The sequence below is a fragment of the Trichomonas vaginalis genome, chromosome IV (genome assembly GCF_026262505.1).
Source record: "Trichomonas vaginalis G3 chromosome IV, whole genome shotgun sequence".
In the NCBI taxonomy this organism is placed as follows: domain Eukaryota; phylum Parabasalia; order Trichomonadida; family Trichomonadidae; genus Trichomonas; species Trichomonas vaginalis.
Window position 1 is genome coordinate 22,861,393 of NC_067206.1, and position 22,713 is coordinate 22,884,105.

The following is a 22,713-nucleotide window of genomic DNA, read 5'->3' on the forward strand; positions in this document are numbered from 1 at the left end:
TTCGGTCAAAGACGATATGTACCAAATGCAAAGTATTTTGAATGCTCTTCGTTCTACAAAGCAAGCACATCATTGGTTTGAAAACCAACAGACAAAAAGAACTTTTAGAAGAATTTCCTCATATGTTTGCGACCCGAGGAAAACCGCGAGTCGAGATTCCGTACGAAAATCGTAAAAATTTGCTAAATGGTTTGAGAGGCTGGTATTACATAGACTTCTTGTAAATGCTGTTGCAATGTGGGCTTCACCTCGTTACGTTTGTTATATTTTCATGATGTTAGATGAAATTCATAGACAAGAACGTGAAGAGCTAGAGAACAAGCTTGAAGCAAAAGACAAAAGCATTCAGAAAAGAATACCACGTTCGGTACCAAAAGGAAAGGAAAAGAACTATAAGTATATGATTTATACTGAAGAGATGGAAAATGAAGAAGACAGTGACATGGTTATGTTGCATTTAGTCAGAAGAAACAACAAAAGCTTTTACGACCTTGCTAAGATTTACAAATCTGACAGAAATTGGTTCTATCGCGAAAACTTACCGATTTCAATGACCCCAAATGAAGATGTGAAACAAATAGTTCAAGATACGTTACCTCAAACACACTATGATATTAAAGGTTGTACAATACTTACCTTCAAAGAAGATTTGCCATTGTTAAAGGAAAAAATAACAGAGTATTTTGACAACTTCAAACAAGTAGAGTAAATTGCACTCTTTATTTTTCAAGCTTGACTTTTTACAATTTGAACTTTGTTTGCGTAGATATGAATTCTGAAAGAAGTATGAGGGTCTTGTATGACTTTGTACTTCTCCCATAGTTCATGTCTGTCAAACTTACCTGCCATGGACTCTTTCATAAGTTCCATGAAATCGTCTTCGGACAATCCGGGGAAAAGTACAATGTCAGTCAGTATTCTCTTTACATCCTTACTTAAACTCTTTGCTGTCTGTACACAAATGACAACTGAGATGTTAAAGTGTCTGAGCTTCTTAAGAATTCGACACATATCTTGTTCTCTGTTCTTTAACAAAGGATGAGAGGCGAAATCATCTAAGATAAGAAGACATCTATGAGGGTATGTCTTCCAATCGTAAGATTGCAATTTCTTCGAAATGTATTCTATCTCTTTCTGTTTGTTTCTGAAGTGTTTCTTCTCTAATATTCTCTGCATTTCCTCATTTGGGTCTTTGAACTTAGAATTTATATACTCATTTATAGCATTATACTTCAAAACCCTTCTTTGGTACTTCTTTATCCAATCCAACAACTCAGAGTCTTTTATACATACTAACTTAGACTTCTTTATAATATCTTTGAACGAATTGACGGTTTGGTCAAATTGACCAGAAGTACTACAAATGACAACTAACTCATAGAATGGGTTCTTCTCATCTAGTTCTTGTTGTTGTGCAGCCATTTTAAGATAAGTGAAAGTCTTACCCGACCCAGGTGGTGCAATTAGACCTGTTATACCATTCTGAGCAAATAAGAACTTGTCATGTATAGGTTTTATCTGAGCATTTTCTAACTTCCTCTTGTTCTTGTTTAAAACATTCTCAAATTTCTTGTCAATGTCAGCAAACTTTTTTTCTAACATATTTTTAGAAAAATTAAAATTTTTATCTTTTAGAAAATGTCTAGCGATTTCGCTATCTATATTCGAGACAAACTTTTCGACAGCAAAACATCTGTCGACCATAAAATCTTACATAGTGTAAACAAGAAAGGTGAATTTGTTCTAAAGTTCTGTTTCTGGGAATATGACAAGAACCATAAAACATTAAGCAGAGCAGTCTTAAAATTTGTCAATGACAGACTTGTTGACAGAGATGACGCCGATTGGAAAGATGAAGTCCAACAAAAGTTCTTAGAATGCAAAGAAGACACATGCGCTGTTCTTGAAGATGAAATAGAAAACAGAATAGATGAGCTATTAAAGGACAAAGAACTTTTACATAAATATGGTTCGGAGAAATTTGACATAACTCCACCAGAAAAGAAGAAGAAAGAAAAGAAAGAAAAGAAAGTAGAAGAAGAGAAGAAAGAACCTGAACCAGTTCCAGAGAAAAAGAAATTTGACATGTAAAAATAAAATTTTATTTTTAGAACATTTCTGGGTCAATGTCAATGTTCTCTTCCTCTTTAGGAGTAAACACTGGCTTAGACTCTAAAATCTTTTTACCCAATTTACCTTGAACTTCAACTATCTTAGACTCATAATATTCATAGTCGTCTGCTTTCTTTGGTTCATAAGGTATAACAAGTTTGTATGCTTTGCCTTCTTTAAGGTTTGAAAACCTTCTGTCAAAACTTTCTTTGACTGCTAACAAACCTTCTATGTCTAAGTCTTCAAATTTCGCACCATTTTTAGTCACAATAGCAAACTTAACTGGTTCGATGTTCCAAACTTTGCTGAATGAAGACTTTTCAAAATGGTAGAAGTAAACATTCAAATATGTGAATGGGTCTAGTTCTTCTTTAAGTCCTGACATGTACTTGTTTACTGAAATATATTTTGCCATCTTTTCTATCGGATAAAAAAAATATTTTTTTTAAAATTTACTCAGAAAAATTTTTCTTTGTATATACACCATTCTGTACGTCTAAAAGACTTTTGACATTTGCCAAGAATGTTCGTTTAGACGCTGTCATATAACCATATTCTTGACAATATTGTTTATACGAATCGTACAATGACCTTTCATCTAAACACTCAAAGTCAGTTTCATCTATGAACAGTTCATATACACTCTTGTTTGCTTCTAACAATGTTTGTCTCTCTTCGGTATGTGGAATTTGTCTTGGATTGAACTTAGAAATATCTAATGTCATAAAATATGAGAACAAGTGGTTGTAAAAGTCAGATGTCAAAGTTTCTGCTAAGTCGTCAAAATATTCTGTATCTTGCATATGAGAATCTGACGTTCTGACAACTACATATCTTCTGTCAGAACTTTCTAACTTCATCGGAACAGCATTGTTTGAAACCATAATGAAGTTTGCAACATTTTCACAAACTCTTTGGTCTTTATATTTTCTTTCAACAACTCCAACTTTGTCTGTTATAAGACTCTTCAAAGCATCTGAGTTCAAAACTTTTGTTGTATCTATACTTTGAAGTTCTTTGCAAACTATAAGTTTCATATTCTCTATTGAGGAGTTAAATTTACCGCAGATGTTTTCTAAGTTTGTCATATTCGGGTTCGAATAGCCCTCTAACAGTTTGCACAAAATATCTGTAAAGAATGTGTTCTTACCAGTTCCTTGTTTCCAATTATAATGAGAGCAGTTTCATTTTTAGCACTTGGATGTTGTAAGATGTTTGCAAACCAACATAAGATATACTCATAGACTCTTTCGTTTCCATTGCATATAATTTCTTTGACATGGTCTAACCAAGCTTCTATAACATTTTCTTTCCATTCTACTTGTTCATATTTATATCCAGTGAAGATAGAATAGAAGTTTGGAGAAGGTGTATAGAACTTTATACCTCGAACTGAAAAATCTTCTAACTTTGACAATAAGATATCCCAAGCATCTAACATCTTCATGCCAACTTGTACGACTTTTATTTTCTTAAGTTTCTGTCTACATTCTTGTTCTGAAACTATTGTCGCTTTAGGTTTGTTAAAGACTACATCCCATTCTTTCATGACATAACATTCTGGGCAGAGTCGACATAAATGACTAAACGTTTCAAATTCTCGACTGCTTTGTTATAGTCTCGAAATGGACACATATTTCTGAATGCTTGGAAGTCATAAAAATCTGAAACATCTATTCTGTACATTTTTATAAAAATAAAAAATATTTTTTTTTATTCTTGACTTTGTTGTTGCATTTGTTGCATTTGTTGCATTTGTTGTTCTTGAGCTATTTGTTGTTGAAGTTGTTCTTGTAATACAATACTTTCACCAGTTGCATCTTCCAATTCGAAACTTTCTGCCGTCATTGACAAATACATAGGACATAAAAGTTTTACAGAACAAAGTTTGCGTCAACTAATGTCAACGTTATACTTGCCAAAGTGTTTGAGTTCACTAAGGTTGAAAATTCTGCATTCGAATGAACAATAGGCAAACCAGCAGAGAAAGTATTGTTTATACGCATAAGTATCTTTTGGTCATAATAGTTTCTGTCGACATTCGAATAACTTTGAACCTAAGTTTGAAACAATATATAAGATTGGTGTGCTTAATGTCAATGGAATAGACATTCCTTGTATGACACCTTTTCCTGTTATAGGAAACTGTTGGTAGTAAAAACCAGAAATAAGTTTTGTATTATAGCTCATATCGTTTATAGTAAACTCAGTCGGACATCCAAACATAATGAAACCTGCTCTAGTTGCAGCACATGTTACACCCGTACTTAAAGTATTAAATAAGTCAACAAAACCTGTTGGTGGTATATCTGAGTAAGTATCTTCAAAGGAGTATTTTTTACCATTCACAACAATAAAGTCTTCTGGTGTCAAAAGAGCAAAACAGGCTTTAGTCGTCATTGTGTTTAAGGTTAGTTTACAATATCGTCCTTGAGGACTTTGTAAGTTTGTTGTTATAGAATTATATGACTCAGGGTTTTTAGTCGTAATAGTATAAACCATTATATCTTCTGCCATTTATATATATTTAAAAGTTTTTCTGAAAGTGGAGAAGAACTTCATCTAAACTTTCACATGGCGTTTCTTGAAGTTCTCTGTCTAAGAAGTTCAAATATTTTGTAAAGACATAGAACTTTCCTTTGTCTACACGAACAAACAAAACAGGGTCTTTCATATCGTTCAAAAGTGTGTAAAGTCCTTTACATGAAATAAAGTCTATATTATTTTTCTTCAAACATCTTTCAAGAAGTTTTGACATTTTTACTTAGCAAATAAATTTTAATGAAATGTTGTGGTCGTCAAATATTTTTATAACGTCTGGGAAACTATACTTTAAGTTCAACGTTTCACCTCCTTTCATAACGTATATCTTGTCAATGACATTATATGAAACACCACAGCAACTAATGTCGGGTTCTATTTCTTTGATGTTTATATCGTCTGCCTCTGTCAAAAGTTTCAATAGTTCTTTCAAAACTTCATGAGGTGCAATGACATATGAGTTCACTTTTACAGGGTTGTGTTCGACCAAGTTTAACATTATACTTAAAGCTTGACAAATCTTCTCCTGAGTTTGAAGTTTGTCTTTAAGTTGTTGGTAGTCATTTCGAATATCTGCAACAGAACTTAAGTCTCTGCTAACTTCAGGATATGTTGGTTGTTCTTTTACAGGAACAATTGTTATACCATCTTCGTCTTCGTATGGTTTCCCCACTTCAACATCTCTGTCTTTGACATTGACAATAACACTTTGACTGTTTGTTTGAGTTGGTGAATTTAACTTCACATCTGCCACCGCCATTAAACCTTTTGAAACACTCACGCTTCTATTTTTCGGAAATGACATTTTACTTAGAATAAAAAGATGGACGTATTCGAGTATCTCTTCGAATTGAAGCAGAACAAAGTTTACACACACAAACAATACAAATACATTGACAGAATAGTTCTTTATACAAACAATGGTAAATGTTATAGAATAGCAATATTTGCTGAACCAAAATATTTCCATAAAGCAAAGAAAGTTGGTATAACTGAAATGGTGAAAGTTCTTGAAGCAGACAAAAAATATAACTTCAAAACTTACAGATATTTCTAAAGGTAAGTTTATCTTACAATTATGTCAAAACTGGCGTACTGTCAATATTTGACGGAGAGAAGTCAGTTCAAGAACAACTTACTGACCTGCTGCCAAAATCTGCTCGATGGAAGCTGTCGTTATGCCAATCTGAGGAGCCCCAGCAGGTTTCATCGAACGAATCTTCAAAAGAGCATCTTCCGTGAAAAGTGCTATTGGTTTTGTAAACTTCTTTGCTCTCAGTTCATCTGGACCGTCTCTGTCACCAGTATATTGTATTTGTACAGTACCAACAGTTGAAATACCACCCATAAAGTCTTCTGAGTCAGCAAATGGAATGCCAAGCCAAAAGTTTGAAACGGTCTCCATTTGTATATTGAGTTTTTGACCTCCTGTATGAGTCCATACTTTCACATATGGCATAATAGAACTTTGCATTTCAGGGTTAATGGTTGTTGTGAAATTGTTGTTAAAGTTCATAGCATCTAATGTCAAGTTGTATGACCTCATATCCTCAACTGTAGAATATTCTTCTCTTGGATAATATTGCCATCTATGTTTATATGATATTAATACCGGGGTTGTAGAAACAAGAATAGTCATTTATAGTTCGTCTGAACAGTACAAACATAGTATCTGCATGTTTCATTGCAGTTGTTAAAGCAATATCTGTTCTTGCACCTGGGTCAGCACTTTGGTTTCCAACTTCACCTGCAAAGTCTTTGACAGATATTTGGTGTATAGGGAACATAAGTGGAACTGCAATATATTTGGCAGCTAAAGCATTTGAAATATCTGGTCCAACATATAGACTGCAAGTCTGCTTTCTATTCTCTTGCATTCAAATTTTTCGCATGTGAACTTAACTGGGTCCCAAGCAGTTCCAGCAGCATTGAAATAATAGTTTACTTCATTGTTGAAGTTTGAGAAACCAAAGTCTAAGTCAACTTTGTCTTTGCAAAAGTCACAGAACTTGGCTCCACCAGTTCCAGCTACAGTAATAGTGAATGGGTCTTGTGTTGGTGCAATGACTAAGTTATTTTTTGCTTGGAGTAAGTTCAATAGAAATTTTTCCTGCCAGTTTGGCAAGTATCTTAAAAACCTGAAGATGAGGAAAGATGACAAAGGAACTCTAAGTTTCAGTTTTACTTTAGTGGCAGCAGTTCCATCTGAACCAGAAAGGTTAACATAAACTCCTGGAACGTTAGGGTCAAGTCTTCTTATTTTCTCAATATTTGCATACTGGTCTGTTTGTTCTCTAGCTTGTGGTTGTACTGAGTTTCTCAAAGCGAACCATTCATAGTTTGCCCATGTTACTGTTTGAACTAAGTCAGAGTTAGAATATATCTTATATCCCATGAAAACTTCTGGAGCATATTGGTATCCGACATAGAAAATTCCATTGCAACCTTTCTTGTCAGACAACTTGGCAGAAGGTTTTATTTCAATGTCTTGTTCCACGTATAAGAATGAGTTTGTCAATAGAAATAATATGAAACCTGTCGCAAGCAATATCTACTGTTGTTGAAGAACCTTCTCCAAACTCACCTACGTTTCCGTAAGAAACAGCAGTTGTATATTCGTAAGTTCCAGGAACTATTTCTGACCTTCTAATGGCATTGTCGCATTCGTTATACCATTCGGAAACATTTCCGTTCATGGCATCCAAAACTGTTGGCGTTATATTCTGAGCGGCGTACATTTCATATGGGTAAAAATATAGAATAGTTGGATTTATATATCATAATAGAACCCACTCGTACCAAGCTTTACTTTCTTCCTGACTGAGTTTTTAACTCTTCTTTTTCCTTCATTGCCACTACTTTCACTAGATGAAGTTACTTCTTCACTATTTTCACTTTTGTTCTACTCTTCTTCTTTGGTGTCGCTTTTGGTAACTTGCCCTCTGCTTCAAGTTGTTTGCATCTTTGCCTCATGTTCACCTAGTATGTTGTAAATTTCACGTGTCCTTTTTGCCTTTGGGCTCTGGTCGCCCATCTCAGGTAACCTATATCCTAGAAAGATTTTGTCATAGTTTGTATTTGAGTCTTCGCTTATTGTTTGCATGACTCTTTCCTGAGTTTCCGGTTCAAGCTCTTCAAACAGAGCTTGTCCATATGGAATAAGCTCGTTTCCAAATATATGTTTTTGTAGCCATTCTGGTTTTCTTTCCATGTTACCAATAATATCTTTTGTGAATGGGAAAGCTTTTACCCAATGTTTCAGTCTTGCGTCATTTATTTCTGTAGTTGGTTTTATTTTGTCAAGGAACATGTTTTTCAATACTAACATTTCATTTGGTACTGTCCATTTGAGTTTTCTTAAATATTCATCCTTCTCAGTTCATTGTCTGCAAAGTAAGTTTTTATGACATTTTGCAAACTTTCGTTTGCAAGGTCATGTACAATAGGTTCTCTTCCTTCTCTCTCCCTAACTTTCTTTCTAAACTCTTCACCAAATATACCATCTCTATGGTTCTGTGTAGTTCTTTGAGATAATGTTCTAGAACGTCAGGTGTTATATTTCCATCAGCCATGTTCATTTCATACTGGTCCAAATATCTGCATCTTTCATATCTTTCAATGGCATTAAAGCCCGCGCTGAAAATACCAGCTATATCTGGTTCACCATTCACTTCCATTGCGTCTACAACTTCTTGGAATTGTGGTTGTAAGTTTATGAACCACCTATCCGATTAGCTTTATGACCCCATCTCATTGTAGTTCCATAGTCTGCAGAAACAAAAGTAGGTTTGTTTCCATATTGGTTAGGTTCTGAATGAACTTTAAACAATGTTTCATTTCTTATATGTTTTGGTGAAATTTAACCTTTTATTTTCACCGAGTTCAGCCAAAGATTGAACGTTATATGGTCGTAAGTAAAAAGGATTGTTGTATTTGCGTACACTTTCTTTCAGTTCTTCCATTCTATGCTGAATATTTCATCTGATGTTGGAGTCTTTTGTATGTCGGCGAACATTTTTCGATATTCTTCTACTATGTCAGCCGAATTTTTCTTAGACTCTTGGAAAGATTCCATATTCTCCGCATACTCTTGTTGAGGGTCAAGATTTTTCGGCTGTTCCAAATCTTCATCTAGTTCTGTGAATTAGTTTCCAAAGGAGGGACTTGTTTGTTTCCTTCAGGCTCTTCTAGCTGTTGTTGCTGAACTATTTCTTCCATGTCTGGTTGTATCTGAACTTCTTCCTGTGGAGTTTCTTGTACCTCATCTGCTGGCATTTCATATATTCCGAGACCGTTTTCAACAAGTTCCCTATTTAAGTCATCCGCATTCATAAGCCTTTCTTCTTTCGTTCCGTCTCTATTTTTTACGCGTTTCATGAAGAGAGTTGAATTATCATTTATCTCTGACACCAATATCTCGGAGTAAATCAGTCATGTCATTTGGATGATATGCTATTAAATCATATCCCTTAGCGAGCTTGTATTTTCCAGGTTTGAAATTATATCCCATTTGGTGCTGAGCCATAAAGCTAAATAGGTTCGGGTCAGTATTTCCTTCCTTGAACTTTCTAATAGCTTCTTTATATCTGTCACTAAAGTCAATACTATCTGGGAAACCACACTCTTCTTTAAGCATTTTTAAGAATTCTTGGTTTCCTTGTTCTCTACTTCTTTTATGTCCTTGCTCTGTTTGTGGTTGTTGTTGTGCAGGGTTTTGAACTGTTGGTTGTTGTGCAGTGTTTTGAACTGTTGGTTGCTGTGCAGTGTTTTGAACTGTTGGTTGTGGTGCAGTGTTTTGAACTGTTGGTTGTTGTGTTGGTTGTTGTGTTGGTTTTGGTGCATGCCTGTGTCTGTGTCCATGTGACGATGTAAATGTTTTAGGTAGTCCTGGTGCAGGTGCTTCTCTTGGAGGGTTTGGTGTATATAAGTTCCACTAGCTAGTATATAAGTTCCACCAGCTGGTATATAAGTTCCACCAGCTGGCACATATGTTCCATCTGCAGCATAATGTCCTACCTGACTTTTCGTTTTTAAGAAAGCATTTACTAGGTCTGTTTTGGTCTGTTGTAACTCTTTTTCTTGACTTTCCACAACAGTTGCTCTAACGGCGTCATAGGCACTTTGAACTGCCTGTCTCGTTGCTGCATCTGTTATTTTCGTCATATTTTGTGCTACTTCTCTTAACTCTTTGTCGAAACCTTCAGACTTCAGTTTCTTTCCAGATGAGAAGTCGTTCACTAGTTTCACCTTACTATGAAGAGCTTCGAAGGCGTTCTTAAAGTCAGCATTCATTAAAGCTTCATTTGAACTGTCTTCATCCGCTTGTATTTTTGTCCTTATTGACCCTATAAGTTGGGCTGCTTAGCGTTGGCTTGGGCATCTAACCAGTCATTATTAGCTTTTATATATTCTGCGCTTTTCATTGCCTTTTGCATGGCTGCGTCGTTATTTTTACTTTCTTGTGCTAAGTTTTCATACTGTACGGTTTGGTTTTGCAACTGTAAAAGTTTTTCTGCCTTTACATTTGCTTCAACTTCTTTTATACTCATCGCTATCCATATATGTCTTCAGGGCTTTTTGTTTTATTTCTTCATCTTTCAGTACTTTATATTGAGTAGTATGGTTTTTCAAATTTATAACATCTTGTTCCATTTTTGCTACTTGCTGCTTTTTCTGACACTTTTTTCGCATATTCCTCTGTACTTAGTTCTTTCAGTTGTTCTTCTTTCTTCTTTTTCTCTATGTTTAACTCATTGAGTTTCTTTGTGTGTCTGTCATATTCTAGTTTCTCTTCGTTTTCACTTATTTGTTTCTGTATGTCTATGTTTGACTTTTTTGACATCTGTTATTTGATTTTGAGTGAACTCAAATTCATTTGACTTTGAGGGTTATAAGCTGTTCCGTCTGCAGCTCCACCATAGCCTGCCATTTTCGCTAAAAGTGCCGCTCTTAAACCTCCACTCTGTGCACCAATAACTCGGTTTAAAAGCATAGGGTTGCTTGACATTTGTTGCAACATAGTGGGGTCATTCATAATTTGTTGTTGCAACTGTTGTTGTGGTGTCAGTTTTACTATTGGATGTTTCAATGCTCCCTTCCTCTTACGTATATTCTTACGTAGCTTACGTGGCATTTTAAGTGAAGTTAAAAAGCGGTTTTTGACAGATGTTTATATGACACTTTTTGTTCAGCACAAAAAACTACTCGGTCAACGTGTTGTCAGTTTTGTAAAATAACCGTCCTATCTCATTCTATAAGGGGGAAAGGCTTCTCAAAGTATACTTCCTTGGAACGCCCGTAACTTTTCCTGTAGCGACGATAGACCCTTACTTGTCCGGACAAAGTTATACTATTTTGAGTGCTCTACAAAAAAGTCAACAGCGACGACTCTCAAAAACTTTTTATGGGCTAGAGGGCACGAAGTGCCTGGAAGGCCATCCCAAGAAAAAAAAAACTTCATTATACTAAACATCTTCAGGGCTAGAGGGCACGAAGTGCCTGGAGGCCCCACTACCTTTTTTTTTTTTTTTTTTTTAAAGGTTGCCAATATAATATATTTAAATAAATACAACTAATCTAGCATAAAAAAACTATTGAATATTTGAATTCAATAAAAATTTATATAAAATACATGTAAAGCATAAATTACTATATAAATCAAGCTGTATTTTGTTTTTATATAAATTATATCACACCGCTTCTAGTAATTTTTAGCTTAAGCATATCATCGGCTAATTTTCAAAAAAAAAGAATTTCAAATTTTAATCCAAATTCTTTTCTTAAAATTCACAATCAAATTACAGCTTATCTTTAATAGTCTTATTCATTCTATGCTTTTTTTTCGGCTCCATAAAAGTCATAAATTTTTCCATCATAAATTTGTTAGAAATTGGGTTACCATTGCCAAACATTTGGATAGAAAAAGCCCAATAAATTATACCCAAAGCATCCAAACATGAAGATATCATATAAGAAATATAGTTTAATTCAGTAATTCCTAAAATCTAAAATGTTTAAGAACGTTTTTTCAATATCTTACAATCTAATTCACAGATTTAGCATATGTACTACGTATCAAATATACAATGTGATCTCTCAATAAGCTTAGAAGGTTAATTATTAAAATTAAATAAAATTCTACAATTAGCGAAAAATAATACGGCAGATAATATGCTTATAGGTAAAGAAATTCAAAGAGCATTCCTTAAATTTTTTCGAAATTTATCAAAACTCGAAGGTAAATCATCGAGTGATATGCGAAAAAAACTTTTTTATTCTATTAATGATAATAAATATATTAGCCATATTAAAACTTTTCATTTTTTAAAACTCATAGAAATACGTTTGATATTCTTCATTAAGAACATATAAAAACGAGTATAATTATCATAATCTGTTAATTTACAATATAAATGCTTTTCTGCTTGTAGTAAATATCAAATAAGAAAATAATAACATTATAAATTTTTCAAATAAGAATATATTATCTAGCATCTAAGCATGAAGATATTTAGAATTTGGATATCTAAATTCTGCTTAGATTACTTTCAAAATATAAGTCAATAATCTTTGATTTTATTAAACGCTAATATTGGATAGTATATTTTCACAATTTAATTGTAGTTAGATAAATGATAATTCATGTAACTCATTGATTTCGATCAAAAGTTATATTCACCTTGTTAAAAAAAAATAAAAAAATAAAAAATAAAAAAACTGGGTGCTTACTGATTTGAACATATTGCCTTTGAACCCCACGACATAACCAGTAGGCTAAACGTACAGTGATTTTTTTATAAATTCTAGTATAAAATACTTCCCGCAGGGCATTTGTTTAATTATTTCACATTCTGATGACATAATTTTTAATATCATAGATAATGAAAGCGAAAAATATATAAAAATCGACAAACATGTTATAATGAATTGAGAGCTTTACGTGTCAAAAAACACATTTCATACTGATTTCTATAAAAGGTATCTTTATTATAGAAGTGTAAGCTATATCTGTTTGTTTTTTTATTATAACAAATTCAAAATTCTCTTATAAGGATTAGATGAAATCTGTATTACTAAATCATTAGCTAAATGAAGGTTCAAATAGAAAGTAAATATCAATTTATATGATACTGAAACCAAATAGTTCTTTTAATAAAAGATAACACGCTGAAAATTATTGAGTATTTGCAAATCTCAAAAATCTATTGGTGAATTTGGCTCAACTTTTAAAATTATAACATCCATATCAAATCATAAAAGCAGACAAAAATTAAAGCCAAACCTATCGGCCATTTTTTTTGATATTTTGATTTTTGAGGTATACTTTTAAAAATGGATTTAAAGCACTGATGAAAAAACATTAACTTCTGTCGTTATGATTATTGATTTAGACAATAATGATTTTAATCTTTGATTATCAAAACACTAAAGTCATCTTTTTAACATTTGCTTGGTAGCATTAACTCAAGTCTAAAGTACTATTTTATGTGGCACTCTTAGAATTTTTGTATTCATTGTACACGCTGAAAGAGGGGGGCACAAACTTGCCCAGTGAGGTGAAGTGAAAAGTGACAAGTTTACATGTCAGAAATGTAAACTGTCAGATTTGAAACAAAAAATGGATTAATTTATTATTATATGATAGAGAGATTTGGTAAGTTAATATCAAATTTGTAAGTAATGGAAAAAAAAGTAAGAAAGAAAGAAAAAATTTTTTAAAAATAAAAAGCCACTCGCTTCGCTCGCGGTTGACAAAAAGAACAAATTCGAAAAATAATTGTATGAAATTACGAAACTAAGCCACTCGCTTCGCTCGCGGCTTAAGAAAAGAACAGATTCGAAAAAAGATTGTATGAAATTACGAAACTAAGCCGCGAGAGAAGCGAGCGGCTTAAGTAAACAACAGATTTCAGATTATCGATACTAAAAATTTTTTTATTTTATTACATTTTTTTTGCATTTTTTTAAAGCTTCTTAACTTAAATCATGGAATGTCTCAAAGACAAAAGTAGCATACAGCATGTAAAGCTAAAGAAAGATAATCATAATTAATACCTTTAAAGTTTAAAATCTTGATTTTTTTTAAAATCAAATATTTATAACTTTAATACATACAGCTTAAACCTTATACTTGTTTTCTCTTGTGAGAAAGCAATCTTACAAAGCTAACAATCCTAAAAAATAAAGAATTAAAATTTAATAATTTAATCTAAAATTAAAATCAAAATTAAATAAAATGAGTTCTTTGTAATAATACTTTCAAGGTAGGATATATTTTAGTGGGATCTATTGAGTCATCACTAACAGCATTGAGCAATCTATTGAGCATTGAAATACTCTCGATTTTTCTTTGTCTTTTTACATCAATTTCTGCGTTAGTTGCTTTTTCCATGATCCTAATGACACGGTCATCTGCTGGATTTTGATCAATTTTGAGTTTGATAACGAAAGATGGTATCACTTTTGTATAAATTTCTATAATAACATCATCAATTCTGAGATTTTTTCGATCAGGAAAATAGTCATGTTTGAGTGTTCTAAAATGAGCTTCGGCAATATTGTTAGTTGCGTCGCCTTCACGCCTGTCACGAGCAATCCATCTTGATATGTTGTAACGCCATTGTCTGTTAAAGTATTGAGATGCTGTTGGATCTGTGTCGAGCAACTCCAGAACTTGATCATAGGCAGCATTTGCTTCTTCCTCATGTTCTGCATCTAATTTGAAGACTAAATCCTTCATCAAATTATAGAATTGTTCAAATTTTTCTTGAGAAGAAAACTTATTTGATTTGCGAAGAATTGCACGAAGAACATGTACTCCGCACCAAAGTATTTGAGCTTGTGGAATGCTTTCTTCTATTGCTTGAGCTATCTGTGGAGCACAGTCCATGCTAATGTATTCTGGCTCAATTGTTACCCATCTGAGATAGGCGCACACGCAAACTTGAATGTTTTGATAAGTGTCTGGTTGACAAAAGAAATATAAAAAAGGGAAAATGTGAAAATCTTTGATTTTGCCAGTAAATGCATACAATGGAATGTTTGATCGCAACAATTTATAGGTGCTGTCTATATGAAATGTCTTGATACTATGCGCATAAGCTTTGCCTTCAAAAGGCGCGTAATAGAAACACATATTATTGTCTGAGACTTCAAATGCAATGAGATCATCTGGAGATTCTTCTTGTACTGTCTGAACAAAGATTTGCAATGACACAACATCGTCAGGAGAATATCTAGTTTGAAGAGCATGTATTCTCTCTGCAAATCGTTTGATTGCACGTGGTTTTTGAGCGTACATCTCTGGAATGGACGGACCTGTAAGAGGAATTTCAAGATCTTTGAATGCATTTAGCTGTGCTATCGCTCTTTGATTGTCATCTGTTTGGAAGTAATGTTCTAAATATTTGCGATAAAAGACAGACGAATATTGACTTTTGTCATTTGGGGCGGAATGATCATGTTCTTCAACTATTTTGATTAGTTTGTATTTATTTTGATCCAAGATTGCAACATTAAAATGTGCAGGACATTTTGGATATTTGCAGTGGAATGAAATCTGAGATCTTTCTTTCCTGACACGTTCACCATATCCATACTGTGCTTGTATTTCTTGTTTAACTCCAAATTTACAAAGATCCATAACAGTAAAGATAGTTTCTTCTTCTAATTCCATTTGAAATTGAAATGAAAATTAAAAATTCAGAAATTTGAATAGATTTGGTCTGTAATTAAATGAGAATAGCAGTTTGTTCGTCATTGTTTGAGGCAAGAGTATTATAGGAATATTATATGATGGATTTGAGTTGCATATAAAGAGTGCAAAAGGATAAAGAGAGAAATTTTGTTAGATTAAATTATTAAATTTTAATTCTTTATTTTTTAGGATTGTTAGCTTTGTAAGATTGCTTTCTCACAAGAGAAAACAAGTATAAGGTTTAAGCTGTATGTATTAAAGTTATAAATATTTGATTTTAAAAAAAATCAAGATTTTAAACTTTAAAGGTATTAATTATGATTATCTTTCTTTAGCTTTACATGCTGTATGCTACTTTTGGAAACTGCTCTATTGTATTAGAATGTTTTTAAATTTTGCACCTAAAAATGCGTAATACTAAAAATTAAGGTATTAATTATGATTATCTTTCTTTAGCTTTACATGCTGTATGCTACTTTTGGAAACTGCTCTATTGTATTAGAATGTTTTTAAATTTTGCACCTAAAAATGCGTAATACTAAAAATTAAGGTATTAATTATGATTATCTTTCTTTAGCTTTACATGCTGTATGCTACTTTTGTCTTTGAGACATTCCATGATTTAAGTTAAGAAGCTTTAAAAAAAATGCAAAAAAAATTGAATACTTTACTGGCTGGGCAAATTTGTCGCCGCCCCTTAACATTTGCTTGGTAGCATTAACTCAAGTCTAAAGTACTATTTTATGTGGCACTCTTAGAATTTTTGTATTCATTGTACACGCTGAAATAGTACCATTAAAGTTATGGCGGACTTTCAAAAAATAGTTTGGTCACCTTTTCTATTATAAGGAGTATGATAAGGTTAATACTATGGCAGTCCCAACGGGAACCGCGGTAATTTACCGAGGTTTCCGCACACCGGTTCCTTTTTTTAGGAATTTTTTAGATTAAAAAATATGCTTTGTAAATCATTTTTTGTAAATCGGCAAAAATTTGGAAATATTCTGACGACAATAAATCTGGGAATAGTATTTGAAATACGAGAACAACCTATTTAAAAGTGTTTCGCTCGATTTTGTATAATTTCAAATTTTCGCATATAGCTTTCCGTGAATTACCGTGATTTTACCGCCACATCAATAGTTTACGACACTTTTTCCGTAAATTGAGTAGTTTACTGCACTTTTTCCGTAAAATTGAGTTACGGGAATCCGTAAGATTACCGTACCTCACTTCTAGTTGAAAATAGCATTAGTATATAATAAATAGATATATTATTCATATTTTTGATTTTGAATTACGGAAAAAGTGAGTTCAGAACTTCCAATTATTATTTGATTAATTATGTTAAAAATACTATAAGGAATTAAAATACATAATGTTGAAATTTGAATTACGGAAAAAGTGAGGGTGAAAGTGAAGTGAAAAAGATTCTTTTTAATAAAAAATAAAATTTTGAAGAAGAACACAAAATCTTCTGAAAAATAATATCACATAAACTCATATTATTTTCTAATATATTGTTGCATGCTAAGATCAGTCATAATGTAAACCTCTCAATTTGATTGTCGTGGGAAGTATCTCAATTCCTTCAAAAAAATTGAAAAACTATTTAATTTTAAAAATATAATACTTTTAATTAGTTAACTAATTGGAGATATTTTTTTTAAAAAATCACTTTTGATAATACTTTTGAGAACTTTAATTAAAAAAATATATTCAAAAATATCCAGGATATCAAGAGGGAATTGTTCCTTATGAGGTATATAGTTATGATGTATACCTCATAAGGAACAATTCCCTCCTTAAAACGAGAAAACTTGTTCGAAATTGTTTATCATTTCGAACAAGTTTTCTCGTTTTTAATAACAAACTAAAGGCTATGAGGCACTGATTATATATTAGTGCCTCACAGCCTTTAGTTTCTAATAGATAGCTGGGAAACTTTCTCCAAATGATAAGTTATTCAGAGAAAGTTTCCCAGCTATCAAAAGGGAATTGTTCCTTATGAGGTATATAGTTATGATGTATACCTCATAAGGAACAATTCCCTCCTTAAAATCGTAGACATTTTTATACTTATTAATCAACCATTCAAAATCATATTCCTCTGAAAAGTTATTTTATTAAAAATTTAGAATTTTAATAAATATAGAGTTGGAATTTCATACAATACCTATATATTTTCAATAATGGAATTTGAAAACCATTCTCAAAAGTTCTCAGAAAACCCTTTTTTCATTAATTTTAAGAAATCTGAGTATTAAATTAAGTGATAAATTCGTTTGACACTACTTTAATTTTTAAATTCAAAAAATTATATGTGCTTCTTCAAATGACTCAAAAAAATTTTATTATAAAATAATATATAATATTAAAAATCCCACAACATTTTTTTACTTTACATAATCGTACTTCCTCGACGATTAATTTCCACTCAATTTCTATCGTTGACCGAACTTAGCATGCAACAATATAACTATTTTATATAAAAATCAAATTCAATGATCTTAAAAGCGAAGGATAAACCTCAAAATTTACGAATATAATGAGTGGGAATATAATGCTTATCTATCATAAAACCATATGAAATATCAATTTTTGCTTTACGCCTAATTTTTGACGACAATTAGCAAAAAATGTTAAATGTTAACACTCAGTCCATTTGAATATGAAAAATAAAATTGACTTTGATTAAATGTTTTTATTTATCATGCAATTCTTCTTGCGACCAAAGATTTGAATAAAATTTCAAAAAATAAGATAGCTTAAAAAATAATATACGGTAGTGTTTACTAATAGATGAATAGTATATAAATTCTATTAAAATGGATTTGATCCAAAAAAATATATAAAATTTGATCATAAATAAAATTGTTTAGTAGTCATTTAAAATGATGTAATTATTCAAATTTTGCTAAGACCCATTCGTCTTTGATATATAACTCCCATTTTTGCATTTCTGGCTCGTACCAAAATTTTGAAACTTCGAATAATTCGTTAGGAGTGTAATTACTATTCGTTTTTGGATTAATATCGAGAGATAAATGTGGTGTATTGTTGTATTTTTCAATGAACTGCTGAACTGAGTCCTTGATTTGTTGAATATCATCCAACTCGTCTGGCAAAAACTTTTCTAAGCTTGGCCACAGGCGCTCCACCTTGCCGCTCTGTCTTGGCATATACGGCAAGGTGTGCTTCCAAACTATTCCGTTTTCTTGCATAACCTGGCCGAATTCACCGCGGTTTTCACCGCCGTTATCGGTCCAGATGCAGTAAGGAATAAACTCCTCTAAAAGTTTTCTTAAAACCTTCGCTGTTGAGTTGGAAGACTTGTTTTTCAATAATTTAGTTTTGAGAACTTTACGTGTCATATCATCCAATATGGCAAAAAATGGAAAAGAAACATTACCGTGAAGGTAATGAATATCGCAGTGCCATATCAAATTCTTTGATATGGCACGATATTTGGTAGGTGGATCTGCTGGTTTGTAATCTCTTTTTGATGATAAACCTGATTCCATCATAAATTTTTCCACTTGATGATGCTTTATTTTTTGTAAATTGTCAAAAATTTGATCTTTTGTCAAATCTTCTATATTTTCAAATTCTTTTGCAATTTCTTCTTTTTCTTTCTCACAATCGGGATTTTGAGCAATATTTTGAAACCTTTTAATCAATAAATAAGTTTTTGAAATTCCTCCTTTATATTGTGAAACACAAGAATTAATTAATTGTTTTTGCTCAAATGTTGGTGGATTTGGTTTTCTGCCGCGACTAACTTTTGGTAATTCGATTTCTTGAAGTTGAAATGCTCTTCTTATTGTATTTTCGGCAACATTCAATTTAATTTTACCATTTTCCAATTCAACTTCCTTTCCCACACTTTTGTAAGATTCACCTTCTTCTATTCTTCTTTTAGCTTCAAATAGCCATTCTCTGCTTATAGATTTGGCAGTAGTCATAAAAGTGGTCCTTCTTTTGTGATAAGATTCAAATTTGAATGTGGATGATAAATAAAAATCAAAAATAATTGTTATAATTTAAATGAAGAAGTAATTTAAAACGATTTTATTTATGATCAAATTTTATATATTTTTTTTGATCAAATCCATTTTAATAGAATTTATATACTATTCATCTATTAGTAAACACTACCGTATATTATTTTTTAAGCTATCTTATTTTGTGAAATTTTATTCAAATCTTTGGTCGCAAGAAGAATTGCATGATAAATAAAAACATTTAATCAAAGTCAATTTTATTTTTCATATTCAAATGGACTGAGTGTTAACATTTAACATTTTTTGCTAATTGTCGTCAAAAATTAGGCGTAAAGCAAAAATTGATATTTCATATGGTTTTATGATAGATAAGCATTATATTCCCACTCATTATATTCGTAAATTTTGAGGTTTATCCTTCGCTTTTAAGATCATTGAATTTGATTTTTATATAAAATAGTTATATATTAGAAAATAATATGAGTTTATGTGATATTATTTTTCAGAAGATTTCATTCTATATGCCTATGAAAAGTACTCTCAAAACTAACTTTTTCCTAATTATAATTAAATCTAGAATATTGTATTATGCTTAGTATTATTTCATTTTTCTCATTCAATTTAGAATTTACAAATGTCAAAAAATTGAGAGCTGTCACTTTTGATGAATTTCTGTTTATTACACGCCACACCAAAGAATATGACAGTTTGGAATACCTCGCTCAATTGCCTCGGCTATTTGTGGGGCGCAGTCCATACTTATCATCTCGGGTTCTCTATTAATATATTGAAAATAACGACAAACACAATATTGAATATTTTCGCTTGTGTCAGGAGAAATAAAGAAATACAAAAAAGGAAAAACAATAGTATGTTCTGTTTTTCCTGTGAGTGCATATAATGGAATGTTAGCCCTTAGAAGTTTATACGTTGAATCGATGTGAAACGTAGAAATTTGGTGACCAAGGGCCTTCGCTTCGAAAGGTGCATATAAAAAAACTAGTTTTCCCGGCTCAGAGATAAATTCAATTAAATCTTCTGGACAACTTTCTTGAACAGATTCGACAAAGATAGCTAAAGAAACTTTTTCATCCGAACTAAAGCGTTTGGAAACAATTTCAGCTCTTTGAGCAAATTTACGTAATGCATCTGGACCTTGTGCAAATATTGAAAGTAACTCTTCGTCTGTATATGAAATATTTAAGTCTTGGAAACACTTAAGTTGAGCTGTAGCATGATTCATATTGTTTTCAAAGTAATGTTTAAGATAATTTCTGACAAATAATGAGGATATTGTTTTTGTTGATTTCGGAGGTGCAGAATGATCATGAGAGTCAGAGTGGATTAGTAGTTCATATTTATCTTGATCTATTATCCGGACTTTGAATTTAGCTTGACATTGTGGATACTTACATTTGTATTCGATCGTGGAGTATTCTTTCCTGCATTTTTGAGAGTAGCCCATGCTAGCTTTTATCTCTTCTTGGATACCAAACTGGAGGAGCTCCATAGTGTTGAATATCACGGGCTCCATACAACAAATTGAATAAGGTATTTCAAAATTTGAAGGAAATGGTCCATCATTGAATGTAGTGGCCGGGAATTGAATGACATACAGATAGTTTGAGGAAATTTGTTATAAATTATAATATAATTGAAGAATTAATTATCAAAACAAGTCTAAGAGCCATTAGTCAGATTTTCCCGAAATGCAAGGTTAAGATTTTAGCAGCGACTAACTTTGAGTGTACATATATAATTGTTATACTGAGTACTTTCTATCTGTGTTACTTATTTGAGTCTAAGAGTCATTAGTCAGATTTTCCCGAAATGCAAGGTTAAGATTTTAGCAGCGACTAACTTTGAGTGTACATATATAATTGTTATACTGAGTACTTTCTATCTGTGTTACTTATTTGAGTCTAAGAGTCATTACTCAGATTTTCCCGAAATGCAAGGTTAAGATTTTAGCAGCGACTAACTTTGAGTGTACATATATAATTGTTATACTGAGTACTTTCTATCTGTGTTACTTATTTGAGTCTAAGAGTCATTACTCAGATTTTCCCGAAATGCAAGGTTAAGATTTTAGCAGCGACTAACTTTGAGTGTACATATATAATTGTTATACTGAGTACTTTCTATCTGTGTTACTTATTTGAGTCTAAGAGTCATTTCTACCATAGAACTAGATATTGTCTCTCATTAAATATATATAACTGTAAACTGCTTAATTCATTTATCTATTTAGATAAAATTATATTTATATAAGATTTCATGTTATTATTTCATCTTTATTATTTTTTTATTCCTTTGAAAAGTGACACTGGATAGTTTGTCCCTTTCTCCTATATGTAAAGCTATAAATTGAATAAATTCAAAAACAAAAATTGTTTATTCTTATTAATAAATTTATATTAATCAATATTTGAACAACCCGTAATTAAAATTGAATTCCTCTTAAAATTTAATCCATACGTTAATTTTTAATTTGCTCGGCGAATGTCGAGCTTCCCTACTTCTCTTGTCATTCCTTCAAAAACTCTAATCTCATCGCACTTACAAACATCATGATTTGATGTATTGTCGAGAAATCTTAGACTTGTTTGTCATTTGATTATAGCATTTGAAAGTCATCTCGAAAATCGATTAACAAGACAATTTCCCAAACATCTACATACAAGTAGATGATGGTAAACCCATTAGAGTTGTTTTGCTATGATTCCTCCAATCTTATGATGAGAAAAATCATATCAAAACAGCTCTAATCGAACATTCTACACAGCTTAGCATCCAGCTAGTTCCAAGTAATGCGATTACAACATCAACGGCCAAAGCCTTTCAGAGTCCTTTAATCATTTCTTCTCATCTCAATGTGAAGTGGCCCCAAACGAACTACAAGCTGACGTTACAACGCATTACAACCCGGTTAATACGAGCATATACATTAGAGCTGCTTTGTTATGATCTCCCTCATCAATTGATGAGAGATCTCATTATGAAGCAGCTCCAATCGAACTAAAAACCTACATACAAATGAGTGAAAACAAACTCATTAGAGTTGTGTTGCTTTGATTTCTCTCATCAGAAGATGAGAGATACCAGAACAAAACAACTCTAATCAAACTTTCTACACAACTCAGCACAGTATCAATGCAAAGTAATGCGTCTGTATCGTTAACAAGCAAAGTTGTTTCGGGTCCTTCCATTTTGGAAGAATTCGGAACAACTTTGCAAATTGATAGTGTAAACCCATATACATGAAAGCGTGCATGCATAAAGACAGGTATTGTCAGCAATGACTACCTGCCCAGCTATGAGTGATCAGAGAATTACCATCTCAGGCTTTTTGAGAACGTT

General features: G+C 32.1%; 3 protein-coding genes and 5 pseudogenes across 8 annotated transcripts, besides 11 other annotated features; 1 reads left to right on the top strand and 7 right to left on the bottom strand.

Annotated features, from left to right (window-relative positions):
• Window positions 1-11,188: part of a mobile genetic element that runs on past the window's edge.
• TVAGG3_0150370 lies at window positions 17-709 on the top strand (annotated as a pseudogene). Its single transcript has one exon. A coding segment is annotated over exon 1 (693 nt).
• TVAGG3_0150380 (protein of unknown function, DUF4106 family) lies at window positions 727-1,011 on the bottom strand (the record flags this gene model as incomplete). The annotated part of the gene is made up of 1 exon (XM_051224622.1): window positions 727-1,011. The coding sequence occupies one exon, from the start codon at window positions 1,009-1,011 to the stop codon at window positions 727-729; it is 285 nt and encodes a 94-aa protein (XP_051109608.1).
• Window positions 2,086-2,527, bottom strand: TVAGG3_0150390 (annotated as a pseudogene). The gene has a single exon. A coding segment is annotated over exon 1 (442 nt).
• On the bottom strand, window positions 2,565-3,149 carry TVAGG3_0150400 (Poxvirus D5 protein-like family; the record flags this gene model as incomplete). Its single annotated transcript, XM_051224623.1, has 1 exon — window positions 2,565-3,149. The coding sequence occupies one exon, from the start codon at window positions 3,147-3,149 to the stop codon at window positions 2,565-2,567; it is 585 nt and encodes a 194-aa protein (XP_051109609.1).
• Window positions 3,822-4,512, bottom strand: TVAGG3_0150410 (annotated as a pseudogene). Its single transcript has one exon. A coding segment is annotated over exon 1 (691 nt).
• On the bottom strand, window positions 5,029-5,413 carry TVAGG3_0150420 (protein of unknown function, DUF4106 family; the record flags this gene model as incomplete). Its single annotated transcript, XM_051224624.1, has 1 exon — window positions 5,029-5,413. A coding segment is annotated over one exon (385 nt), but the record flags the coding sequence as incomplete, so codon positions are not given.
• Window positions 9,299-10,786, bottom strand: TVAGG3_0150430 (annotated as a pseudogene). The gene has a single exon. A coding segment is annotated over exon 1 (1,488 nt).
• Window positions 11,102-11,188: a terminal%2Cinverted (terminal inverted repeat of Maverick-3 transposon ID:TVAGG3_0150240).
• A 1,993-nt stretch (window positions 11,189-13,181) lies between these two features.
• Window positions 13,182-13,204: a terminal%2Cinverted (terminal inverted repeat of MuDR-6/TvMULE4 transposon ID:TVAGG3_0150440).
• Window positions 13,182-16,046: a mobile genetic element.
• On the bottom strand, window positions 13,857-15,328 carry TVAGG3_0150450 (annotated as a pseudogene). The gene has a single exon. A coding segment is annotated over exon 1 (1,472 nt).
• Window positions 16,024-16,046: a terminal%2Cinverted (terminal inverted repeat of MuDR-6/TvMULE4 transposon ID:TVAGG3_0150440).
• Window positions 16,047-18,255: 2,209 nt separating this feature from the next.
• Window positions 18,256-19,314: a mobile genetic element.
• A 684-nt stretch (window positions 19,315-19,998) lies between these two features.
• Window positions 19,999-20,035: a mobile genetic element.
• Window positions 19,999-20,035: a terminal%2Cinverted (terminal inverted repeat of Banshee-A3 transposon ID:TVAGG3_0150470).
• Window positions 20,036-21,701: a mobile genetic element.
• A 115-nt stretch (window positions 21,702-21,816) lies between these two features.
• Window positions 21,817-21,890: a mobile genetic element.
• Window positions 21,891-22,220: 330 nt separating this feature from the next.
• Window positions 22,221-22,480: a mobile genetic element.
• Window positions 22,481-22,713: the final 233 nt, after the last annotated feature.